Source organism: Phaseolus vulgaris, chromosome 7, assembly GCF_000499845.2.
Source record: "Phaseolus vulgaris cultivar G19833 chromosome 7, P. vulgaris v2.0, whole genome shotgun sequence".
Lineage (NCBI taxonomy): Eukaryota > Viridiplantae > Streptophyta > Magnoliopsida > Fabales > Fabaceae > Phaseolus > Phaseolus vulgaris.
Window position 1 is genome coordinate 27,895 of NC_023753.2, and position 24,566 is coordinate 52,460.

Here is a 24,566-nt window from a genome sequence, read left to right on the forward strand (position 1 = left end):
CAATTAATAAGTATTTTATAAACTTCATATAAATGTTGAAAAATATTAGAACTTCTAGCACGTTTAAATATAAATATTGTTATTTAAGAAAAATGTTAAATGTTGAGATAATTAAAATAAAATGTTGTTAATATATCTTTCGGTTTGATAATAATTTGAAACAAATTATTTATAAATTTGTGTTAATATTTAATTAATAACTATTCTCAATTCAATTTTTCTAAGTTAAGCAAACTTAAACTGCAATATTCGGATGTTCTTAGTTTTGAACTGAGCACAATTTCTAAGCATTAAGCTGATTGGAGCTAAATTTTTAGGATGTTCTTTGTCACAAATGTGCTTAGCGCCAACATTTTGTGTTTAGCACCAACATCATATGCTTACAACAATCACTATGAGTTCAACTTTAACTTTTCGAAATCGAACCGCTTAACTACCTTTTTTTTTATAGACTAAAAATTGAATTAAATCTGATGAAAATTTAAGTTTACCATATGTTAGATGGTGTATAAGTTTGGGTGTTATTAATAATTGTATACATTTATGCTTATCCACATCTAATCACCCGTAAAACATGTTTGATTTGATTCAATTTTAAAAACATTGCTTGCATGCATATAATATTTGCATTACATCAGCCCTATTTGAACTTTGTCACTTTAAAGGAGCTAAATAGTTTGCTTAAATGCAAAATACAACAGCTCAATACATGGTCATTTATTTCACTAAAAATAGGAATAGAATAATCGCCCCAATTGATGGGTGAATTAACAATAATAACGACAGAAAAAGAATTATAAAGGATATTTACAGATTTGCAAATGTACCAACCTATGAGAAACAAAACTTGACCCTTACGATTTTGAATAGAGCATATCTTCTTAAAAGCAGTTAATCTGTTTAAGTACCATACCTGGGCCATTGGATATTATTATATAAGCATGTACATCCCTGAAATCGAGAAATAAACTAGGTTAAACATTTTTTTATAGGGTTATTGGTACTACGAACATAGTAAGCCAATTTTGGTTTATATGTATAAAAATATACCATGCGAGCTTCTACAAGTTGGGAGGAAAAAGAATGGACTGGGAGTAACTAAATTAGAATAGAGATTCTATTCCGTTGTTTCAGAGGCCTCGTACAACCCTAAGTTTGGGAGGAGGGGAATCAAGAGGGTGGAGAAAAATCAGAGTATCGGTTGGAACAGGATACATAGAATCCATAATGTTCCATTCTTTAGTTTTAAGAAGCGTATTGCTAAATAGTACCACATGAACAACGGTTAAGGAACATATACTTTTCATCCTAGTAAAGGCCTTTGAATACTTAAAAAATCAAGCATTAAAATGTCATTGCGTTTTCAAATTTCGGTCTAATACATGTTTTTCAGTTCATTAAATATTTCTACTTTTGCTTCCTTAATCAAATACCCTAAAGGTGCCCGCTTTTAAGAAATCCAAACAGCAGAATTAATGTCATTTCATTTAAATCCTTTCTACCAATTCAAACAGCTTAAAGATCCCGTGCTTGCACTTCAAATAGATTCAATGCTAATTCACATTTCTAGTATGTATAAAGGTTTCTATGAAAGAACATAAGAAATATAGGGATTTCCAAGGGATTGAGTGATAACCCTCATGTCCATTTTTTTTCTCTTGAAACCAGGTAATGAGAAGAAGGCTTTTCCATTTATACATGAAACTTCAATTACATTCAATAATTTATAACAAATACTTATTTAAACCATGAAAACAAAACAAAAAAAATCTTCTTTAAATATTACCTCCAGACAAGACGGTCGAGCAACAGTCTGAGAGCCATCTCATGATGGGTGACTAGTAGATGAAGCAATGAACATCGGAGGAGGAGAATCAGTATACTCGGATATTGATGATCTGTTAAGGTCTTCTGGAGGTCTTGACCCATCTAATGCTGTAACTTTAGCACCACTAGAAGGTATGGAGAAACTTCGAACCATGGGTGGAGGAGGCATTGGCAACGGAGATGCTGCATTTGATGTAACCGGATTATTTCGAGCAGAAAGCTGGTGACCTCGGGACACCAATGGACCTGAATGACCCACCAAACCTAAAAGCTTAGAATTGGATGCAGATATGGTTGGAGGCCTTGGAAGTTCATGAAGCTCCTTTATTTTAGGTGAAGATGAAAGAGGGGGAGAAGTACTAGGAGATACTTTTGGAGATGATGATGATGGAAACTGAGGAATTGATGTCCGTAAAAGAGGTCCAGAAAACAATTGGACACTGTCTAAAGAAACAGGTTTGGCTGGCCAAGCATTACTTACCAATGGACCAGAAAAGGCTTGTCTTTTAATCTTTTTAGAGTAAGCAGTAACAAAATCATGATTCGAGGATAAATTACCATCAATTATAGGAGGTGGCAATCTTGTGTATGCAGTATTGCTGTTACTCTCCTTGACTGCAGACTGCGCAGTCCTAACATTCGGACCAGAAAATGCCCCATCCCCAAAAGTGTTTCCATATTTCTTTTGTTCCAGTGGGGATGAATGCCACAAATTCTTCATAGGCTCATCTAAATTTGCCTTTATTTTGGAAGGTATTTGCTTACTTGACCTCGGAGACATGGAACTCTTTGCATCAACTGGTGTAGGCAGCACATATGAATTGAACTTCCGTGATAAAGTTGGCCGCATCTGTCTCAGCTTTTCTCTAGAATCACATTTATTATTAGCAAAAAGTGGGGCAGATTGGCTTGCCTCTCTAACCCTGAAGGAGAATGAATTCTTGCTAAGCCTATCCAAGTTTTCCTACACATTAAACAGCATGCATATTTATAAGAGTTCAAAAAATTTAGATTATAAGGAAATTAATTAATCTCGCTTCAAATGCATCAAGAAGCCTCCACTTGAGTCATATATATCAACATGTGAAGTATTTTCAGTCCTAAATCCCATGAACCCCGAAGCTTTTTGTTTTTCCTTACCTTTGCTTTTACAGTTGAACCTTTGGGAAAGATAAATTCCACCAGGCCCAACAGCAGAGAAGCATGCATGATTCAACATTTCAAAATGAGAGTAATCTAGCATATGTAAGCTCTTTATAGACAAAAATTAAAACCAGAAGTATGGATTTGACCCCAAATATTAACAATCATAAGGTTAGTGTACAACTTTCATAGAATTATATGGATAGACAAGAGATATTGATATTCCAGGTTATATTCTGGATGTTCTTAGTTCTTAATCCACCCTTCCAGATTTCCATCCAAACTGAATTAGTTGTACACACAAAAAACAATATAATCACATTTGAAAACAAATATAACAGATGTAAAGTTCCTGCACATAAGAACATTCCACCTAGAACTCTGATTCTCATGGATTTTGGTCCTAAACAACAATATAACACAATATTCCCTCACCCCCCTTTTGATTTTACTCATTTTTTCTTTAGCAATCTAGGCTTTAAAACCATAACCGTTAGGAATGAAAATAAAGAGAGGATATGGGCAGTGTATAGCAGAAGGAATAAGAAATGCTGTGAGAGTTTTAGGTGGGGTGTAAGGTGGATAGGAGGCCTGACTGAACACGAGGGGTTAAATAACAAATTGTAAACTATACAGGGGAATTATCTTTTGGGAAAATTAATCTGAACTGAGAACAATGTTTTGGTGTAAAGGGGAGGCCCTTGTATGAGAATATTCTTCTTGAGTCTTTGAATATAAATAACAGAAAACACCTCTTTTCTCTTTCCCTCTCACTCTAGCCTACTTCCCATCATCAAACCCATCATCCATCACTATTTGTGTGCTCAATGAATTCCTACTCATATTGATGCATGTTTGCTGGGATGGTTGCTCAATCTTCGTAATGTTCATTCCCAATGGGATTGAAATATGCAAATGAAGTTAAAAAACATTACTAATTTGCCTAGTTTCAAAAGGTAGTCACCTTCTTTGAGTTCCCTAATGTAGAAACATCTTGCTCGTGTTCATTTTGTGCATAGTCAAAACTCAGCTCCCCATCATCATTCTCATCATGGCTGTCACCTTCATATTCATATTCATCTTCATCCTCCACATCCTCATCCTCATCCTCATCCTCATCCTCATCCTCTCCTTCAATACCAATGAAGTGGTAATCAATGTGATGCTGTTCTGTTACTAATTTTACGTGCGGCTCTGCTGTCTCAAGAGATTTAACTGCTTTCTTGAAGAAACACAACTGTTTGGGGGGATAATAAAGGAGAGACAAAGGAAAGAAACATTAAAAATGAGTAACTCTCCCATATCTGAAAAATAAATATTGGTTGGGAATATATAAAACCTGAGCTGCATGGTGACGTGCTGCCTGTGTTAGAAGGCTCCACGATTGACCTTGCTTCAGAGATTTCAAACGGAAAACAAATAAGGTGGCCTCCTCATCATATTCATCACGAGCAATTTGTAACTGCTGCAAGGAAATAGTCTCTCCTCTTCCGCTTCTAGACCTGCCTCTTTCTCTATATCTTGTTAACATGGACTCATATGCAACTCTGCAGATTATAGACCAAAAATATAAGGCACGAATCACATTAAAAGACAATTATATCGAATACAACACTCCAAACCTTTTTTCGTCACAATGTCGCTTCATCTCCTGCTTCAACGAGAAGGGAAAAAAAAATAATAAATAATCATTCGCAAAAAGGATAGAGCAAGATATGGTAAATTCAACAAACAAGCTAGGAATGTTGATGGGGATATAAAGTTGGGTTGGAGGTGAAGGTAGAGGGAGGTGGTCGGGGGTTCGAATCCCCACTAAGAAAACACTAACATATTAACATTTATGGGAAAAAAAAAGCAACGAATCTTGTTTGGATGAAATAGAATGATTGAAATTATTGTTTTGACGGGGAGTAGTGTTAGAGAGTTAAAAAGAGTGGTAATATAAGGCAGCAAATATAGAAGGGTGAAAGAGGTTAGAGATTGCTGGTGTATAAGAGTCCAAATTCGAATTGAGGAGATAGAGATTGGATTAGATAGAAGATACCTCAACAACTCGAAGTTCATTGAGAAGAGAATCCGAGGGAATGTTAATTGTCTGGGTAATATGAGAGCGCTGAAATTGCAAAGTGAAAAAAGGATTAGAAAAGCACAGAGAGATTGTTGAAGTTTTAGGGTAGTAGTAGTGATTGAGGAGGAACTGACATATTTATCAATGAGCTTCTGGAGTTGAAACTGCATTTTACCGAGCATTATGAGAACTTTGCCTGCAAAAGCGCATCCAATCGAAATTGGGAGAGAAAGTTAGTTGGCAGTTGGGCATGATAGGAGTGAGTATTTGTGGTGTAGAAGAGAGAAGTGCATAGTACCGCTTTCTTCGTCGTCATGCAAGGCGATTTTCTGAAGAAGGCAAGAGCCCAATTCTCCCAAAGACTCTGAGAATTCTGGAAGAGAACAAAATTTCAATTGCTATTGTTACTATTATTGATCTGTCTCAAAAAAAGAAGGAAGAGGAAGAGACCATAAGAACTGTTGGCGGCCGCGGCCGCCGCCGAAAGCAAGCTATCGTAGCACTCTCTCATGTCTTCCATGTCCTGCACAGTGGACCAACAGTTGAGTTTGAGTTTGAGTTTGAATTTGAACCCTAAAATTAAAATTGAAAGGAAAAAAAAAAGAGAGAGAGAGAAGAAAAACCTGGGTGGCCTGAGCGAGGTCCTCTAACTGGGACAAAGGAAGAATGTTAGTTCGGTCACGGTGGTGGTGATGCTTCTCTAACGTGAGAACTCCCAACTTTCTGAGAGACCTCTTCATGTTTTGTGAAGGAATGAAATGGAGGAGAGTGAAATTGAGGAAGACGAAGGTAAATTCAGTGAGGTAGCTGCATAACACAACACCTTCTATTCTTTTCTCCCTTCCACTCACACAACACTACAAAATAGAATTTCAATTAAATTAAAAAAAAATTGAAGTTGTGAAGTAATTTGGTAATGGCATGTATTATTGGAAGAGTGTGGTCAATGAGTGTGTAATGGGAGAAGGAATAGAAATGTTTGACCGTTTACAAAGAAAACAAAATATTAATCTGAAAGGAGTTTCGAGAATAGAAGACCAGACCGTGAATCCTGAATAAAAAACTTTTCCTTTTGGTCAACAAAACGTGTTCCCTGACGTGAATCCCAAGTCATTTTCTCTCAATAACCTTCTTTCTTCCTTCTATTTTTATTATAAACAAATTCACTCTATTCTTACCTCTCAGTTATGTTCAATCTTTTTCTTCAAAAAACCTTTTTTTTTAAAAAAAAAAAAAATCCCCTCAACTTCTACTTTTCCTATTCACCCTTCTTCGAATACGGCTATGTGAAGCCCAACTATCAACTATTTTTCCTTAAAAAAAACATTTCAATAAAACAAATTTAAAAATTTAAATTCATAAAATATACATTGATTTCATTATTTCTGTCTTTAAAATAATTATAATTTTTAGTGTACTTATAGAATCATAATTATTATTTTAAACATCATTTTGATTGAATTGTTAATTACTACTATTAATTTAAAGTAATCTTTACATAAATTTAGTAAATGTAAAGAAACAATTTAATAATATAAATTGTTAGAAAAAATATCAACGGGTCAAATTTATTTATTTTGATTAAATATTTATAACAAAATGTTAAAATATGAATCTCTTTTAATACCATATTATGACATATGATGATGATATATGGAATGTTTTGTCTAATAACAATAATAGACACAAAGTATCATATCTTTTGTACATATTATGTTTGATAAGTTTATACTTTATATATATATATATATATATATATATATATATGATAAGATATGTGTTTCAAAAGCTTACATAGTAATGTTCTTAATTTATAAATATTTTTATTATATTTAGAGATAATGTTCTTTTATTTGACCACCTAGAAGATTTTGCAAAAAACATCATATCAAAATATCTTGAAGAGTGTGTCAAGTTTTCTCAAACCAATAACTTTGTTCAAAGGAAAATCTATCATAGTCCATCTACCTAGTCTAGTATAATCTTAACTTTTACTATAGTTGTTAAGAAAAATAATGTTATATAGGCCTCACAAGCTATGTTAAGGATTAGAAGAGTTCTTAAAATAAAAATATGCATGCAATGTTGTATGCAAAACATCTAATGTAATAATGAAATCGATGAAGTTCATAAGGAACTTGAGAGATTGGTCTTAAAAATGTGGAAGAACTCATCCCACATGAAAGCAGTGTTTGTGAACCCCACCAACACCCTCTTCACACGCCAAAACCCTTTTCTCCGAACCTACAAACTCATCAATCAACGCTAAATCTATTCTTAGCGTCTCCATAGGACCCAAGAACCCACACCAATCTCAAACAAGACAAAGGAAGACTTGTTCAGAAAAGGGTCAGATAACTTCAGGATTGCATCATCCAATAATTCCATTTTCTTAGATTCAAAAGTTTTTTTAGATTGTAAATTTGGAAAACACTTTTAATTTTCTAATTGCACAGTTTAAGAAAAAATCTTTAAATCAAAAGAGTAAAATGTGATTTTTCGTATTTGCAAAATGCAAAAGGAAAAGTATGGGGAAAAAAAATACCCGTCATGCTTGTTTGGTCAGTGGATACAACTTGGTTCATGTAATAAATAGGTTTATGGTTATCCTCCTAGATAAACTAACACTGTGTTTCAATTGAATTAAAAATTGTAACGAATTTCATAACTCCTTCAACATATCATATTAGGAAGAGATTAAATAAAATAGTAACTTTTTTTATTAAATACTAATGAGAACACATTTATGCATTCACAATTTTTTATTACGATAAAATACATATAATTTCAACAACATTAAAACAGTACAATTTAAAACATATATGTAATAGTAGAGAAGTTATTTGATTATTTTAAAGGAAAAAGTTTGTTAATCACTTATTTTATTAAATAAAATAAAATAAATTTAGGAAAAATTAAAATTTTATAATTAAAAGTTACGAAAGAGGCATTTTATATAATAATATAGATTATACTGTTTGATATAACGTTTTTTGCTAAATTATTTTGTTTTTCAAAACTTACTATTAGATTATTAATTTTTACATGGATTTAGTATTTGATATAACCTTTTAGGCTGTCTGTGACAACTTAAAAGGCAGGGAAATGAGGATGGTGATTGTAAGGGATGGGTTGTAATTGTATGCAGAAGACAGAACACAGAACACAGAACACAGACATGAGATGGTATTGTCCATTACTCAGAAAACATAAACATGAGTAAGTGTTCTTGAAATCCAAAACAAATATTTAGTAACAACTAATCCAAATGCATCATATGATGCATGATTCAGAGCTTGGAAAATACTGGCTTGCGTTTCTGCTTCTGTGCCGTCACTGCTTCAGTTAAGTCAGCTGATAACAATCTCGCAGAATTCAAGGTTGCAACATAATCCAACCCCTGATCCACAGTTAAGTCCCTACTCTTAAGCACCACCATTTTTGTCCCAACAACCGCAAGTGGAGACTTGCTGCCAATTGCTGTCATGAGTTCAAATTCAAGTCATGGTGAGGACAATTTGATTATCAGTCCAACCAAAGTTTCAATTCTCAGTAGAAATGATATAACAAGAGTAACGACTCAATTAATTACTTTAAGATTAAGATTTTGCTTCAAGTCAATTACTACTATAAGCAAGTTATTACTAGATATGGAATGAATGAATGAGTGGTGTTGCATTTGGTTACAGAGATAGGTAATTGAAGATTGAAGGGGAAGAAGGAACCTTGAGCGAGATCCATCACGGCCTGATCGAGGTCATCTTTGGAGTCGAAAACGCGAGAAACGAGACCTAATTCCTTAGCCTCCTCGCCGGAGAAGGTGCGACCGGTCAAAGCCAGTTCCATGGCGTTGCCGAACCCAACAATAAGGGGTAGCCTCTGAAGACTTCCCAGATCAGCCGCCAGGGCCAAATCCACTTCTTTCACCGAAAAAACCGCCTCCTTCGTGCACATCCTTATGTCACACGCAGTCACGATGTCAATTCCACCACCGATGCACGCTCCGTGAATGCTGGCAATCACCGGCTTCCGGCACCGTTCCAGGGCCGTGATGGCATCTTGCATCGCCATGATCTGTCGGCGGAGGGACTCGCCGGAAGCCGAATTGGATGCGGTTGATCCCAAAATGGAGAGGTCGATGCCGGAGCAGAAGTGGTTGCCGGCGGCGGACAAGACGATGACGTTGACGTGAGGGTCGTGATCGAGGGCAGAGAGGGCCTTGGGGAAGTGGGTGAAGAAATCATGGGAGAGAGCGTTTCGTCGTGATGGACGATTCAATATAACATACCAAACACCCGATTTTGGGGTTTTCTCCACGATTTGCAGGCTTGGGTATTTGTATTTCTCTTCCATTCTTTCTCTTCTAACTCTATCTCTACCACTTACTCTCCCCTACCAAAATCATTCTTATTCACATCAATTTCTCAATTTATTTATTAAATTGTATGAGACCCATTTGCTAAATTTGTTCTTTCAAATCTTAATCCAATCTTGTTAAAGTTGTTTCAATTTAATTTAGATCCCTTTTTTGTATCTAAATATAAATCACAAAATATATCTTTATACCACATAGCATTCTTGTTTAGAATAACACTTATGAATATTTTCAGGCTGCTACCATTCTTAATTTCAACAAATGAAGTCATTTAAATCAGAATAATCCATTTAACTCCAGATATCATGTTTGTTTTTGAATTGGTAAGAATAATAAGTTTTTCATCTTTTCTTACCATCATATTTTTACTTTTTTCCTCTTATTTTGTTCTTTTATTTCGTAATTAGGATATAGATATTAATTTGTTGTGGAAAAAAGATTGAATTCCAAGAGGTTGCGCTCTCTAAGGTGGAGAATTGTTTTTAAATTAATTTTTATTGTGAAAAACTCAACCATGTACATGCATTTATTTGACCCCTTCTTAAATTTGGTTCTTTCGTGTGTGTGTGTATATATATTAAATATATTAATTTTCCTTAAGTCCATGAAAAAAAACTTAAAAGGGGGAGCTTTCAACAAGAATATAAATGTTTACAAATTAATTTTTTTGACCAAACTCATTACCCAAATAAATAAAAAATATTTTGGATTGAGTAGGGATAGATTTGGGTAGTTTTTTTTTTCAAATATAAATCCAACCAACCAATCAATAACGAAATAAGTTTTGATCTAACCAATTAGGTATAAACAATTAAAAATATTTAAAAATAATAAAAGTGTTAGCTATTGAAAAAATGGATTATCTAAAACTTATTACTCATATCTCATTTTAAATATAATTTCCTTGTTAAAAGAAAGTCAAATTCAATAAAATTGCAGTTTAGTCTTATAAAAGTTTATTGGTGAGAGCTGACATGGGAGGAAGAGATAAAAAAGTTTGTTCGAGTTAAAGAGAGGGGGGAAAGTAAAATTATTTAAATTGAGAGACTTGGTAGAACGTGAATGAAAAATTTGAAATAGATTTGATTAATGTGATATAATAAATTTAGGTGTATATTAATATATTTGAAACACAATTTATAAAATAATTTAGTGTAAAAATATTTTTTTGAAAATATAAATTAGAGTTAAAATTTTTTAAGTTAAAATAAAAATTACTATAAAACTTTAATAAACAAAAAATATATTAAAATAAATAATAAAAAAATAAATTAACGAATTTGATTTATTATTTCATTATTTATTTTTATAATATAAAATATATATGAAGAAACTATTTAATTTATTATAATATAATATATATTAAAATATTTAATTGTTATTTATGTTTACATTAGGTATAATAAACTATAATTTACTTTCTTTATAAATGTTTCCATTGGAGGTAAGAAAGTGCATGAGAATATTTTTGTGTGTTTTACACATTTGATTCCATTGAAATTCTAACTCTGTGTTTACTTAAGCAATAACAGTAACAGCATTATCAAACTTAACCTCCTACTTGTGGCAAATAATGTACACTCTCCAAGTCCAAGTCCAATATGTTCGCGTGCAGGAGGTAAATGAAAGATACATAAAATAAAACTTAGTGCATGGAAGACACAGAAGAGGGTGATGGGAATTGTACAATGGAGAGAGACTAGGCATTAGAAGCATCAAAACTGCCCTGGGCACTTTGTCGTCTTTTCTCCCTCCAATTCTCTCCCCACATCTTGGCTTCAGCCACTGCACGTTCTCTATCAAGATCCCTGTTGTTTAAAATCCTTGCAGTTTCACGTGGGGACTCATCTTTCTCACTCCCTTCCAAATCCCATCTCCTTCCAGATCCTCCACCTTGCTCATTTTTCAATATTCTTCCACCTTGATCATCTCTGTTCCTTTTATCATCACCACCTCCCTTATGCTCATATGCCTGGTTCGCTAGAAAAGAAAGGGCTGTCACCACATCCCCAATCAGAGGACGCGCTGCAGCCTGTTCTTGAATGCACATTGATGCCACAGCTAGAGCTTGGTAAAGACCCCGCATGGGATATCGTCCATGCAGCTCTGGATCAGCTAACTTCGGAAACTTCCTCCGGTCATTGAACAGTGGGCGTGCCTGATCCAACATATTTATAAAACCATCATTACATTACCACCCTACTGTTGTTAAGTATGCATAAGTTAATGTAATGCAAGCCAAACAAATAAAATAAAACACAAGGAAAGATTAGACGACTACCCATGTCACAAGGTTTTGTTCTCCATGGGGTCGGGTGCTGTCAATGGCTTTACGCCCAGTAATCAGCTCCAAGAAGACTACCCCAAAACTATATACATCAGACTTCACAGTCAGCTGTCCAGTCATAGCATATTCTGGGGCACAGTAACCATAAGTTCCCATCACACGGGTGGAAACGTGTGATTTGTCACCAACTGGACCCAGCTTTGCAAGACCAAAGTCCGAAAGCTTTGGATGATAACCTTCGTCAAGTAATATGTTCGACGATTTGAAATCTCTATAAATGACCGGAGGATTTGCTTTGTCGTGTAGGTATTCCAATCCTTTTGCTGCCCCAGCAGCTATTTTCATCCTGGTGTTCCAATCCAATGGTTCCTTATCCGGGGGAAGATCTGCACTCAAGTCCATAAATAACAGTTATATTTAAATCAACATAACTCATTATGTCTAAGAAAGCAGTAATGTAAAAGACAAGCCATTTATTCTCCACTCTAACCAAAGTTTGGAGAAGCTAATCAATCATCAGAAGGCATATAAGATGATGACAAGGCAAAATGGAAACATTTCTAGGAGACTATAGAATGGTTATGACATCATCAGACGTATCATATTCCTTTTCCATAGCTAGCAATAACATGGAAAGATAGTCTAAATGATTTGGCTTTATTACAAAAGGCTTCAGATTTGAACAGCCAGAGCCACTTCATAGCATATCTATGGTTCATGGTGAAAAGTAAACTTTAGTGTGACAACTGAAATAGATAAAACAACTTAAGCAGAAATATTAAAAAAACAAAACTAAGAATTATATGATTGAGTTTGTGAAGTCTTTATTTTACAAGAATGATAGCTTATTAGAGTCCATGCATTGAATGAGTGAGTGTGTTAAATAATATCTTAATGTTTTCTTATTCTAGATAGGATTATTTACTTATCTTATTTCCTTATTTTGGACAAGATTTAGCTCCCTGTTTCAGGTTGCCTCTTCAACAAAAAGAGAGGATGAGGAATCATTACTGAACAACGATAACTTAGGCATTTGAAATATTGGAGATTTGTTGGTCTCTCAAAGCCCCAACAGCAAGGAAGAATCCCAGTGGGTTCTACCAAATTGGTATGGGTGGTGAAGTCGACACTGCAATGTTCGCCTTAGCCTAGCGAGTGTTACTAGGGCTGCAGAGCATGGTCGGATGTTAAGATCCAATTGCAAGGTCTAAGACTTGAGTCCCACGTTGAAAGTACGAGATCCTAATGTGGGATTTATAAGGTTTCGGATTCTCCAAACAACAACTGGCTTTTGCAACATTGGTTTTCCCAAGGTTCTTATCATGGGTCTTTCAAATTTTATTCACATCCTGCGAGCATCTCTAGTAAAACTAAAACAACAAATATAGTTTACTTGTTGTAGAAATTCCTAAGGGGCATCCCGGCCAAACTTGACTCTGAACAAAAAAGTAGTATTAATTAGGTCCGTCAGAGACCCCCCCCCCCCTGTCTTAATAATAATAATAGGAATTTGTCTCAGGTTTCACCGCTGACAAATTTCCATTGGGAAACCTGGTGGCTGACGACTAATATTTGTTGGGGAACTTGGCTGGCTACTTTTCCTCGAATCTCCCCTCCCAAACACGTTTTTTACAATCACAAAACTTGAAGATACATTGTTTAACGGAACAAGTCCAATATCATTTGGACAAATGACTTGTTGGACAAAAGTTTTATTTAATTTTAATTTTGTTTTTATTTTCACATAATTGTGGAGGAAGAATTAGGCTCTTAATTTTTTTCAGACTGAGCGGATATTTATTATTTAGTTTTCTCTATCAAAAAGCCTGGCTCCACAAGCACAAAAAATGATCTCGATCAGTGCTGCAGATGATTTATTGAGCAAACTGCTTGCTCAAATCAATATGATACTTCCTCGAGACAGATGAAACTTTAACGACAGTGAAATGGAAAAATCAAGAATTCGTAACAGCTACAACCATATACTTTATAGAGGCAAAGATAGAAAATAATAACCAAAAGCACATAATATGATGATCATAGCAGCATCGGTGTTCCTATGAAAGGCCAAAACTCTACAGACAATTCTTTATCACCATAAGAAGTTCTAGACCAAGAAGATGTGGGTAGTTCAAATCACCGAAAGGGAAATTTTCTTTATATGTATGAAAGAAAATCAAACAGACTGTAGAGGCAAATGCACAAGAACTTATACAAGGTTACCTTGCAACGAGAAACGAGATTCTAAGATAGAAAAGCCAAGTATGTCCTAGAATACACTGATTACTACAGGGTTTAATTTCAGTACAGATATTCGCTTTAAAGCATTAAATTATACTTTTCTGTACTGCAAAATATATAGTAGTAATTTAGAGTAAAGCATAATTTGAGTACAGATGTTAGATTATGTAACACGCGTGCGTACGTCTTTGGTAAGAAATCCTGAACCATAGATATAATCCTATCCCACAATGTATTAGTACTACAGCATAAAGACGGCACAGATACTAATGAGAATCTCATAGTTTCAAAAGTAATAGCCAGTGATCTTGGTTCTCAGGATATTCCAAAAAGAGAATACTAATTATCAAATACGGAACAAAAATAAAAAAGAGAAATTGAAAGATTGAATTGGGAGGAATGAAAAAGAAGAATACCATGAAGGTGGTCTTCCAATGATCCCAATGGCATAAACTCATAAACTAAGAGGCGTTGGTCCCCATCCGCACAGTATCCAATGAGACTGACAAGATTAGGGTGGTGTAGAAGACTGAGCATGAGAACCTCCACGAGGAATTCCCGGTTGCCCTGAAGACCGTTTCTGTCTAACTGTTTAACAGCCACAGCCTGGAGAGGTAAAAAGGTAAAGGAAGAAATGTGAGAAGTGAAAAGGTGAAGTAAGCAGTGAGTAGAAGGAGGTGTATTACCTGACCAGTGGTTTCAAGGCGGCCCTTGTAGACCCTTCCGAAACCACCTTCCCCCAAAAAGGATTGGGGCCTGAAATTTTTGGTTGCGGCGGCTAGCTCACGGAATGTGAAAGTTTGAGCGGCAATGTTTCCGTCCTTGAGAATAGCCAATTCCCTTTTGGAGTCACCATTATTAGCATTGCCATTAGTTGACGAGAGTAGCTTGTCTGCTCCTGCTAAACAAAGCAAATTAAGCAGAAAGAGGTGTGTCCGAAAGTGAGATGATGCCGAATAGTTGAATTGAATAAGAAATTAGGATATAGAGAAAAGGATGCGTGATGTGACGTGATGTGATGGAATAAAACGGGATCTGATTTAAATGTGGTTCGTGAGATCAGATCAAGTAAAAAAGAAAAAAGGAACTAACCAGCGGCAGAGGGCAGTCTGGAAATACGAGAGGGGATAGGGGGATTAAGATCATGATCGTGATGATGATGCTGATGATGAAGATGATGCTGATGGTTTTCCTGGTGAGGATTGGGATTCAGCTTCTCGTCTTCCCTGGAATCGAAACAAGAAAAGCAACCCATTCCAATTTCCTCCTCAGCCACACGCAGAAGCACTCAATCAGTCAAAGCCTCATCTCCAAATCCAATCCAATCCAAAGTGGTTGAAAGAATAAATTTGCGTAACAAAGTGGTTGGAAGAAGAAGAAGAAGAGAAGAAGAAGAAGAAGAAGAGAGAGTTTGGGTTGTTTGGTTAAGCGCGTACAAGTTAAGTTAGTGGTTCCACTTTCACACCTTGTCTAGGAACTCCCACTCCGCCACTGCCAGAACAAACACCCATTTAATTGCCTTGCCTTCTATCCTATATATATTAAATATTAAATATTTTTATACAAAAAAGACAAAAATAATCCACAAATAACAAAACTGCGACACTGTCATAAATACTTACCAAATTAAAAACCTATTATTTTCTTAAAAACTCAATTATAATTTCCTATATTTTAGTTAAATCTCTCAAATACTAATTATAATTTCTGTTATTTTAATAAATCGGAATTTGATTAAGTGATGTTGAGTGGTGAGATGAAAAATCGAATTATATAAAATTGACTTTGACATAAAAAGGGAAACATGTGAAGATAATTGTGTAGGGTAGGGTAATAAAATAGTGAAAGTTTTGAGAGGGAAAGGTACAGAAGAGAAAAGAGCAGAAAGAACGGAATGCCGTAGCAGCAAAATAGGAAACATAATAATTAGGAGATGAGATGGAGAACGTAGCCAAGTGGTTTGGTTGCAGTGAAATGAAGAAAATAATGAAGAGAAATCCTATCACCTGGACTCTGGGGATGATAACAAGAACAAATACAGAGATTGAACGTTAATGTGAAGAGGCAATGGAGATGTCATCATCAACAAAGAATGAGGTGGAAGATGCTGCTGCTCCTGCAGATGACGTCCCTGCGCTCGCCAAACATTTGGAGCGTATGGTGGATAGATACAACAGCGGGAGGAGCAAGTTTGTTGGGGAGGATGAGGAGGCGGAAGAAGAGGACAATTCCTTCTTGCAATTCCTAGACATGGTGGATCGCATCTCCACCGCCTCCTCCACCTCCTCCACCTCCTCCTCCACCTCCTCTGTTTTCGCCTCCCATGAGTTGGACGAGATTGCCTTAGTCCTTGAAAAAGCAATGTCCCTGTTAGAGAAACGTCTTTCTTCTCTTCTTCTACATCAGGACCCCAAAACGAAACCACCCAACAAATCCCTCTCCTTTAGTTCTCCTTCCTACCTCTCTGCATATCCCGATACCCACTCCCCCAGGCCACCCCTACACGATCATCACATCCAAGACCCTTTTAATTTCTCTCCCCAAAAGATTTCTACTCTCAACAAGATCGCCACCGCCATGATCGCAGCCGGCTACCACATCGAGTGCTACTTGGCCTTTGCCAATTTCAGGCGGACTGCTTTCAGAACCTCGCTCCAAACATTTGGATTCGGGAGCACCAGAATGGAAGATTTGTATAAAATGCCATGGGAATCTCTCGGACCCGAAATCGCAACGTGGAATCAAGTCGTTTGGCACTGCACCACCGTGCTTTTCCAGTCTGAACGGAGGCTTTACGAATCCATCTTCCCCGACCATCCCTCTGTATCTCAAAACTTGTTCTGCGATCTTGCACGACAAGTCATCATCCATTTGCTCAACTTTGCGCATGGCGCTGTTCTGACGAAATGGACCACGGAGAAGCTCTTCAAATTTCTTGATATGTACGAGACTCTGAGGGAAGAGATTGTCGGGGGCTCCTTTCTGGAGTCGGGCGCTAAGGAGCTGGTGTACGAGACAGACGCCGCAAAGGACAGGATAGTGGAGGCTATTGTGGCCATGTTCTGTGATCTGAAGAACTCGATCAAGAACGACAACGAAAGGATTCCTGTTCCGAACGGTGCAGTGCACCCTTTGACTCGTTATGTTATGAACTATCTAAAATATGCATGCGAGTACAAGGATACGTTGGAGGAGGTGTTTGAGCAAGGAAAACGGAGAAATGAGAGTGAGAAATGTGGGGAGGTGGAGGAAGGGGGAGATGTAGAGAAGGAGAAGAATTCGGGTTTTGCAGTGCAGTTGATGAAGATAATGGAGCTATTGGATGCAAATGTGGAAAGGAAATCGGCGTTGTACAAGGACGAAGCTCTGAGGTATTTTTTTATGATGAACAACGGGAGATACATAGTTCAGAAGGTGAAAGGGTGTGAGGAGCTGCATGAACTGATGGGAGACAATTGGTGCCGGAGGAGGCAATCGGGTCTGAGGCTGTACCACAAGTGTTATCAGAGGGAAACGTGGAGTAAGGTGGTGCAGTGCCTGAAGCCGGAGGGGCTGCAGGTGAGTGGGAACAAGGTGTCGAAACAGCTTGTGAAGGAAAGGTTCAAATGCTTCAATCGGATGTTTGAAGAGATACACAAGTGCCAGAGTTGTTGGTTGGTGAGCGACCAGCAACTGCAGTCGGAACTCAGGGTTTCCGTCAGCGCTCTGGTCATCCCCGCCTACCGCTCCTTCGTCGGAAGATTCAAACAATATCTTGTATCAACCAGACACATTGACAAGTACATCAAGTACAACCCCGACGACATTGAGCTTTTGATTGATGATTTCTTTGCTGGTAACAGTGCCTCCATGTCTCGAAGGAGGACATGAACATCAACATCATCCACATTCTTACATTATCTTCATTTTACCACACTCTATATGTAAATACTCTCAAACTATACCATTTGTTTTTCTCATACGTTACAAATCTTCCTTCTCCTCCTGTAATGTTCATCGTTATTTTCCTCTTAGTTCATTTTATTTTCCTCAAAAAATTATATTATTTTTAACTTTACAATATACAAGCGTTATTTACATTCTAATTTTAATTTAATTTATTATTTATTTTAAAAAATTAAAAACTGGTGTTTTATTTTATGTGAGGTTTTAGATAGCCCAACAGAAAAGAATAAAAAAAAGAAGTATCCGTATATTTTTGTAGAATACAGTAACGTAGAGAGGAGAAAGGGATTTTGGAGATGGAGAGAGAGAGGGAGGTGGTGAGTGTGCTGCACGGTGCTATGGTGATAACCATGGACGAGGAGCAGCGAGTGTTTAGGGACGGGGGAATCGTGATCGAAGGAGATAGAATCAAAGCAATTGGACAATCTGCTGAAATTCTTGCTCAATTTTCTGGTGTGGCCGAACACATCATCGATCTCAGCGGCCATATCTTGCTCCCTGGTTCTGGCTCTCTCTTTGACTGTGTTTTTGGGTTTGATGTTGGTATGAAATGAAATGAAAATTGAAATGATGCAGGATTTATTAACACCCACGTGCATACTTCGCAGCAACTGGCGAGAGGCATAGCCGATGATGTGGACTTGATGACCTGGTTGCATGACCGCATCTGGCCTTACGAATCCAACATGACCCAACACGATTCTTACCTCTCTACTTTGCTTTGCGGAATCGAACTCATTCACTGCGGCGTAACCTGTTTTGCTGAAGCTGGGGGTCAACATGTTTCCGGAATGGCTCGAGCAGTCAGCTTACTGGGTCTTCGAGCTTGTTTAACCCAGTCCACCATGGACTCTGGCCACGGTTTGCCACCATCCTGGGCCACTCGAACCACGGATCACTGCATTCAGGTCTCCCTCTCTCTATTCAAACTCACTACACAACTAATATCATTCATTGTTCACTCAAAATTACAAAACTGAGTCAACATCTTACAAAATTACACAAGCATTGCATAATGACAAACTACAATAATAACTGTAGCTGTTCAGAAACTGTTCACTGAAAATAAATAGACGAGATATTACCAAAAACATAGAAAACTTTATCTCTAACACCCCCCACAAGCTCAAGGTGGATGTGAAACAATAGGCAACTCAACCACCTTGAGCTTGGACCTAAGAAAAATAACTCTTTGTGGTAAAAACGGCTTGGTTAGTAAATCAGTCCATTGATCTAGACCAGGAATATGCTGCACCACAAGCTGCTTGGCTAGAAGAGCACCAACAACATACCTATAGAAAAAGATGGGCCAAGAAGAAAATCAGCACCCTGTTTTGAGAGTTTAAAACCAAAAGACACAGGAGAAGATATAGGCTTTGCTTCAAGAATATTTGCTGGACGAGAAAATCCTTTATATATTTTGTTTCTGTCATAACAAGAGTGCCATTGGAGTATGGGTGCACTTCAATGCTAAGAAAATTGCAGTAAGGTAGTTTTCTGAAGCCGACAAACCAAAGTATCTTTATTTTCAAAACCTGGAGGTTGGGTAATGTAAACCTTTTCATTAAGAAAGACACTGTCAACATGTAACTGAAACAAAGACCACTTGTAAGTAATGACAAGAATTAGAATAAGCAAAAGGAGACATGTTGTATAACTGAAGATAAAGTCTCATTACAGTTGAAACATATTGTAACTGGGGCAAATGGCAACTAATCAAGCTTTATATTTATGAACAGTCCCATTTCGGTTTTCCTTAACACAAAACACCCATTTACAACCAATAGTATGAAAATTAGGTGAAAGAGGAACTAAAGACCAGGTCTTATTCCATTGAAGAGCAAGAAATTCATCTTGCATAGCACCAAACCACTTTGTATCCTGCAAGGCAATTTTAACACAGTTTGGTTCCACATTGGAAACATGGAGAGATGGAATAACCCTGGGTTGAACAATACCGGACTTAGAGTGAGTCAGCGTAGAGTGACAACGTGGTACAATGGGTTTGGCATGGTTCAGAATTAGAAGTTAGGATCTATTGGACACATAGGCTAAAAAGGGATAGATTTGGCAGAAGCTAAGAAAAAGTATCAACTATCTCTGCATTGCCATACTGAAACTGACAAGTAATACGATTCATCACTTAATGAAAATTACAAAAGTGAGTGAACTGCTTACTAAAGCCCATATATATGGATAGAGGAGTACTGCATAATGGATGGTTGTTCTGTAGTAATAAACTACAACTGTCAACTACAATAATAAATATAGCTGTTCACAAACTATTAACTAAAAAGAAACTAACTGGATACTGAAAACAGAGAAAAGTATACCTCTAACACTGTCTGTCTCCTCTACCCCAAACTAATCCATTTCATTTCGCAAATTACTTTACTCTTGATTTCTTCTGATATGCAGTCTCAAAAGGATAATTATGACAAGTACCACAACACAAGCGAAGGCCGCATCAGAATCTGGTTCGGAATACGGCAAATCATGAACTCTACTCCTCACTTGCTTATTCAAACAAGAGATGCTGCAGCACAGCTCAAAACTGGAATTCACATGGTACCCACTCCTTTTCTTTCTACCAGACCTTTTGCAGAAAAATATGAACAACATAACCAAAACTTCATTCTTTAACTTTAGATCGAGTTGGGTTGGGACTGCTTTCATCAATAACATTAATTTGACAATTCAAAGTGGCCTATATAATAATGGGAGGAGTTCTAAATCACTACCACTTATTTTTTATTCATACTCAACTAATAGCAAATGGTGTATTAAACTAGCTAGCTCAATACATATCCACCAATGTCCTCGCCTGACATTTACTTGAATTTGCAAAACTGTTAGCATGTTGCAGAGATACCATATGAGAACCAACTGGTCAGGGATGTTCACAAAGTAGATCACGGAACTGTTACATACTTGGACAAGATAGATTTCCTACAAAGCAATCTGCTAGCAGCTCACTCAGTTTGGATTGATAATAACGAGGTAAATTTTTGCCTCTTTAAACATGATTATTCCCTTTCAACAAAACCTAATTTAGTTCTTAAATTTCTATTATTGTCTAACTTGTGGTGAGTTCAATTTTGGGTGATGCTGATATGCAAGCAAACACCCATGACTGTTTATTTCTTGATTTGCACCCCAACGAAGTATGTTCGTATTTGACACCTTTTAACTCCCAATCTCATTTGGCTGGGTTCAGTCCACATGTTATGGGTTTCTCTGGATATCTTCCACCTGGTACTTGAGAGACTGATTTCCCACAATAAAATTGAGACTCTTGTTGATATTTTTTCCCCTATACAATGGATTTTGGGTCGAAACCAAATCCTTCTTTGTACTTAGGCAGACATATTACTCTTTCCCATTATAAGGATTTGATTCCAACTTATTTTTTAAATGGAAAGACAAAAGAGGAATCTGGATTTGAACTTACCTTTCCTCCGCCACATTTAAAAGTTTGTTGCAATGGTAAGCAATCCTCTAGCTAGTGTGATAAACAGTAATTATCCCTGCATAACATTTTTTCAGATATCTCTTCTTTCAAGATCAGGGGTCAAAGTGTCCCACTGTCCTGCTGCTGCAATGCGAATGCTTGGATTTGCACCTGTAAGGGAGATGCTTGATGCTGGCATTTGTGTCTCCCTGGGAACTGATGGGGCCCCATCAAACAATCGCATGAGCATTGGTTCATCTTAACTCTAAACTTTTGAATTCTTTTTTACTTGTTTTTATGATTGAACTAGATTCAATAATTCTGCATTAGTATTTACAATTTAGCTGGCCCATGCTTAGTTTGTTATGTGAAGAACTTTTATTTTCAATATACTATTAAATAGACCACAGAAGCAACCTATCAGCCCAATAGGCAGGATAGGTTCATCTAAGATTATGTAAACCAAACCCTCACCTGAACGTGAAATGGTGGAAGTCTCTTGCCGCATGGAAAATGTACACTTTTTACTGGGTTGAAATTTTCATTTCCAAATTATATTTGCAGTTGATGAAATGTACCTAGCTTCTCTAATCAATAAAGGACGGGAAGTTTATGCTAATGGAACTACAGATCCAACTGCATTGCCCGCTGAAACGATTCTTAGAATGGTTACAGTTAATGGTGCAAAGTCGGTATTATGGGATGATGAACTAGGTTCTCTTGAGGTTGGGAAAAAGGTTGGTATTGGTTCACGTCATTCGTAAATTGTAATTATTATGATTTTCTATTCCCCTGTGAACTTTTTTCTTTCTGTTAAAATCTTCCCATGTTAATTGGGACTAAATGCGGGATTTCTCTTTGTTGGACACAGCTTATAGTGTTACACATTTGAATTCAAAGTAGAGAGTTGTGGTGTGGGGATAATTCATTGTATTTGATCCTTGGTATATTTTAATTTGCATAAAGCACAATTGCAACATGACATTTTTTTTATATCTATTGATAATTACGACATTTCGGTTTGCAAAGTAGTGAACTGAAAATAAATAGGAAATTTTAAAATATCATATGAACCTTGAGGTGAAAAAAAAGGGAACAAAGTAAGGATCGAAAAGATGAAAATATTGCGGGAAACCTATTGCATTCAATTGGACAAATGTTATATTGACATCTTTTCTGGCTTCCGTTGTCAAAATGCTTATGAGGTGTACAAATATCGCGTACTGTGTCCTGACTTATAGCCTGTGAGGTGTATAAACCTCGAGTGCCTTGTCCTGGCTTATAGCCTGAGGTGTACAAACCTCTTATAACTCTTAAAGTGTATTTGTTTATAATGAGAGATGTATTTTATAAACCCTAGTTAGTTGTTCTGCTATCTTCTGAATCTTTATTAATATTATTTTATCATAAAAATTTGTAATTTTCTCAACCAATTTAAAGTATGATATTTCCTAATTTTTGTCTTACATCTTGAGTAGTTTTATTGGATCTCCCTGTTAATATTTAATAGCTTTTATAACTGACTCTTTAGATAAGTTGCATTCCCTTTTAATTGAAGATGATTATTATTAATGAAGTGTTTATTATCATTCTTTTAATATTTCTTTGCATGGGACCCAAGCTGACAGTGTTTGTAATCGTCATTTAATAGGCGGACATTGTTGTAGTCAATCCTTCCTCTTGGCCTATGGTTCCTGTTCATGACTGGTACGAACCCATCACATACTTGGTACTTAAGTTAATATACAGACTTTTTAATGAATTATTGAGTTAGACGACCAGTGTGTTTGGATTCGTTTTATGAGAAGTTATCAATTTTTATGATGAAGGTAAAGTAATAAATAATTATACTTTTCATGGTTTCATCTCGATGTTGGGATAGAATTTATTCTCGTTTGTTATCTGCACATCCAAGATTATGATCTTGTGCTCTTATGAAATTATGTTATGATCATGCATTACATAAAACCATTATGAGGCTATGCAGCGAAAATTCCTTTCAATTGCAATCTTGGCTGGCTGCATTCATCTATCTTTACTATCACACCATTCAAAGACCTTTTCGAGTTAGTACATTTACTGTCTACACAATATGCAGCATTTCCAGCTTAGTGTATTGCATGCGATCAGAAAATGTGGTATCTGTCATGTGCAATGGCTCATGGATAATGAAGAACAAGAAGATTATAAACGTGGACGAGGTAATTTATTGGATAATTTTTCTTATGTAGAGTGTGAATCAATTCTATATTAGATTGAGAATCCATTCAATTATAATAGTTAGCTGAATGAACAAACACATTATTTGAATAAGAAATTAAGCAGGAATAAGAAGAAAGGATAAAAAAAAAGATAATTAGAGTAGAATAAATGTGTTGTTTGACTGGTTAAAAATGAAAATTAAAAACTCAATTTCTTTGGGTGAGTGAAAAATAGGTAAATATACAAAAATCATTTCATATTAATTAAAAAACAAATTTAATTTATTATAAATCTATTAATTTTTAACGTATAATTGCTCTTGATTTTTTTTTATGTTTTCTAGAATTATTTAATTGTTTTTTTAAAAAAACTAAAACATAAGAAAGGCTTCCGCTATCGCCTATTTGCATGCCTTGAGATAAGTATTTCTTACTCGTTCCGTTTCCTCTACTTTGTTCTTGAACTTGACACGCAAACGCACACATAATTTCACTCGATAAAACGTAGAAAAAAAAAATCATATAGACTTAAGAATTATATTTGATTTGAATTGGGCACGTGTTTGGTGTTTTTTCATTAATCGTGACTAGAGAAGTTTAATTTGTATTGTCCATGGTGACAGGAAGAAGTTATTTTGAAGGCAAAAGAGGCTTCTGTTGAACTTCTGAAGAGGGCAGGCATAACATTACGAAGCAGAATGAACATGATTTGAGAGTTGCTTCTCAATACATTCTCTATGATAAGCGTCTGATGCAACACAGGAAATAATGTGTAGACAGTACAGTATCCAATGAACTTAATTGTATGGATGATGATATAAGCATATGTATATGACACTGCCGCATGCATGCATGACGTGACTCTGTAAACCCGCCATGAAACTCGTGGTCAAGGGAGAGATTGGATTACCAAAAGAACAAAAAAACTTCACCAATGTATTTATCAATTAAACAGTTTATTAACTATTTTATTTAAAAAAAAAAAATCAACGACGATAACTAAAAGGAGTAAAAATAGTGTATATAAA

General features: G+C 36.1%; 5 protein-coding genes across 7 annotated transcripts; 2 read left to right on the top strand and 3 right to left on the bottom strand.

Annotated features, from left to right (window-relative positions):
- Positions 1 to 561: 561 nt before the first annotated feature.
- Positions 562 to 6,091, bottom strand: LOC137827705 (uncharacterized protein At2g33490-like). The gene is made up of 10 exons (XM_068633978.1): positions 5,662 to 6,091; positions 5,489 to 5,561; positions 5,337 to 5,411; positions 5,173 to 5,234; positions 5,015 to 5,083; positions 4,593 to 4,621; positions 4,310 to 4,517; positions 3,935 to 4,207; positions 1,787 to 2,791; positions 562 to 951 (listed from the first exon to the last, which is right to left on the bottom strand). The coding sequence occupies exons 1-9, from the start codon at positions 5,776 to 5,778 to the stop codon at positions 1,826 to 1,828; spliced, it is 1,872 nt and encodes a 623-aa protein (XP_068490079.1). The 5' UTR covers positions 5,779 to 6,091; the 3' UTR covers positions 562 to 951; positions 1,787 to 1,825.
- A 2,108-nt stretch (positions 6,092 to 8,199) lies between these two features.
- Positions 8,200 to 9,570, bottom strand: LOC137827711 (delta(3,5)-Delta(2,4)-dienoyl-CoA isomerase, peroxisomal). The gene is made up of 2 exons (XM_068633986.1): positions 8,764 to 9,570; positions 8,200 to 8,518 (listed from the first exon to the last, which is right to left on the bottom strand). Exons 1-2 carry the CDS (start codon positions 9,389 to 9,391, stop codon positions 8,328 to 8,330), a joined length of 819 nt encoding a protein of 272 aa, XP_068490087.1. The 5' UTR covers positions 9,392 to 9,570; the 3' UTR covers positions 8,200 to 8,327.
- A 1,383-nt stretch (positions 9,571 to 10,953) lies between these two features.
- Positions 10,954 to 15,470, bottom strand: LOC137827709 (serine/threonine-protein kinase PBS1). Of its 2 annotated transcripts, none has more exons than XM_068633981.1 (5): positions 15,034 to 15,470; positions 14,628 to 14,842; positions 14,358 to 14,547; positions 11,695 to 12,086; positions 10,954 to 11,571 (listed from the first exon to the last, which is right to left on the bottom strand). In XM_068633981.1, the coding sequence occupies exons 1-5, from the start codon at positions 15,194 to 15,196 to the stop codon at positions 11,113 to 11,115; spliced, it is 1,419 nt and encodes a 472-aa protein (XP_068490082.1). In that variant the 5' UTR covers positions 15,197 to 15,470; the 3' UTR covers positions 10,954 to 11,112. The 2 variants fall into 2 exon arrangements, with proteins under 2 accessions (XP_068490082.1, XP_068490083.1); XM_068633982.1 differs by having other exon boundaries at positions 14,628 to 14,839; positions 15,034 to 15,458.
- A 402-nt stretch (positions 15,471 to 15,872) lies between these two features.
- On the top strand, positions 15,873 to 18,357 carry LOC137827706 (exocyst complex component EXO70C1-like). Its single transcript, XM_068633979.1, has 2 exons — positions 15,873 to 17,864; positions 18,146 to 18,357. The coding sequence occupies exon 1, from the start codon at positions 16,009 to 16,011 to the stop codon at positions 17,809 to 17,811; it is 1,803 nt and encodes a 600-aa protein (XP_068490080.1). The 5' UTR covers positions 15,873 to 16,008; the 3' UTR covers positions 17,812 to 17,864; positions 18,146 to 18,357.
- On the top strand, positions 17,891 to 24,490 carry LOC137827710 (uncharacterized). Of its 2 annotated transcripts, none has more exons than XM_068633983.1 (9): positions 17,891 to 18,387; positions 18,463 to 18,794; positions 20,305 to 20,454; positions 20,743 to 20,886; positions 21,433 to 21,589; positions 21,902 to 22,074; positions 22,989 to 23,044; positions 23,436 to 23,538; positions 24,162 to 24,490. In XM_068633983.1, exons 1-9 carry the CDS (start codon positions 18,183 to 18,185, stop codon positions 24,249 to 24,251), a joined length of 1,410 nt encoding a protein of 469 aa, XP_068490084.1. In that variant the 5' UTR covers positions 17,891 to 18,182; the 3' UTR covers positions 24,252 to 24,490. The 2 variants fall into 2 exon arrangements, with proteins under 2 accessions (XP_068490084.1, XP_068490085.1); XM_068633984.1 differs by having other exon boundaries at positions 18,193 to 18,387; positions 18,495 to 18,794.
- Positions 24,491 to 24,566: the final 76 nt, after the last annotated feature.

Bases quoted from the DNA above. Each gene is read 5' to 3' on its own strand.
- LOC137827705 (XM_068633978.1), bottom strand. From the start codon at position 5,778: ATGAAGAGGTCTCTCAGAAAGTTGGGAGTTCTCACGTTAGAGAAGCAT. The intron at 5,084-5,172 runs GTCAGTTCCTCC...TTGCAATTTCAG, and splicing joins AGAAGCTCATTGATAAATAT to CGCTCTCATATTACCCAGAC. The intron at 4,518-4,592 runs GTTTGGAGTGTT...TATAATCTGCAG, and splicing joins CGACATTGTGACGAAAAAAG to AGTTGCATATGAGTCCATGT.
- LOC137827711 (XM_068633986.1), bottom strand. From the start codon at position 9,391: ATGGAAGAGAAATACAAATACCCAAGCCTGCAAATCGTGGAGAAAACC. The intron at 8,519-8,763 runs GTTCCTTCTTCC...AACTCATGACAG, and splicing joins CGTGATGGATCTCGCTCAAG to CAATTGGCAGCAAGTCTCCA.
- LOC137827709 (XM_068633981.1), bottom strand. From the start codon at position 15,196: ATGGGTTGCTTTTCTTGTTTCGATTCCAGGGAAGACGAGAAGCTGAAT. The intron at 14,548-14,627 runs GTAATACACCTC...TTACCTCTCCAG, and splicing joins GCCTTGAAACCACTGGTCAG to GCTGTGGCTGTTAAACAGTT. The intron at 11,572-11,694 runs GTAGTCGTCTAA...ATGTTGGATCAG, and splicing joins AACAAAACCTTGTGACATGG to GCACGCCCACTGTTCAATGA.
- LOC137827706 (XM_068633979.1), top strand. From the start codon at position 16,009: ATGGAGATGTCATCATCAACAAAGAATGAGGTGGAAGATGCTGCTGCT.
- LOC137827710 (XM_068633983.1), top strand. From the start codon at position 18,183: ATGGAGAGAGAGAGGGAGGTGGTGAGTGTGCTGCACGGTGCTATGGTG. The intron at 18,795-20,304 runs GTCTCCCTCTCT...TCTGATATGCAG, and splicing joins CCACGGATCACTGCATTCAG to TCTCAAAAGGATAATTATGA. The intron at 20,455-20,742 runs GTACCCACTCCT...CAAAACTGTTAG, and splicing joins TCAAAACTGGAATTCACATG to CATGTTGCAGAGATACCATA.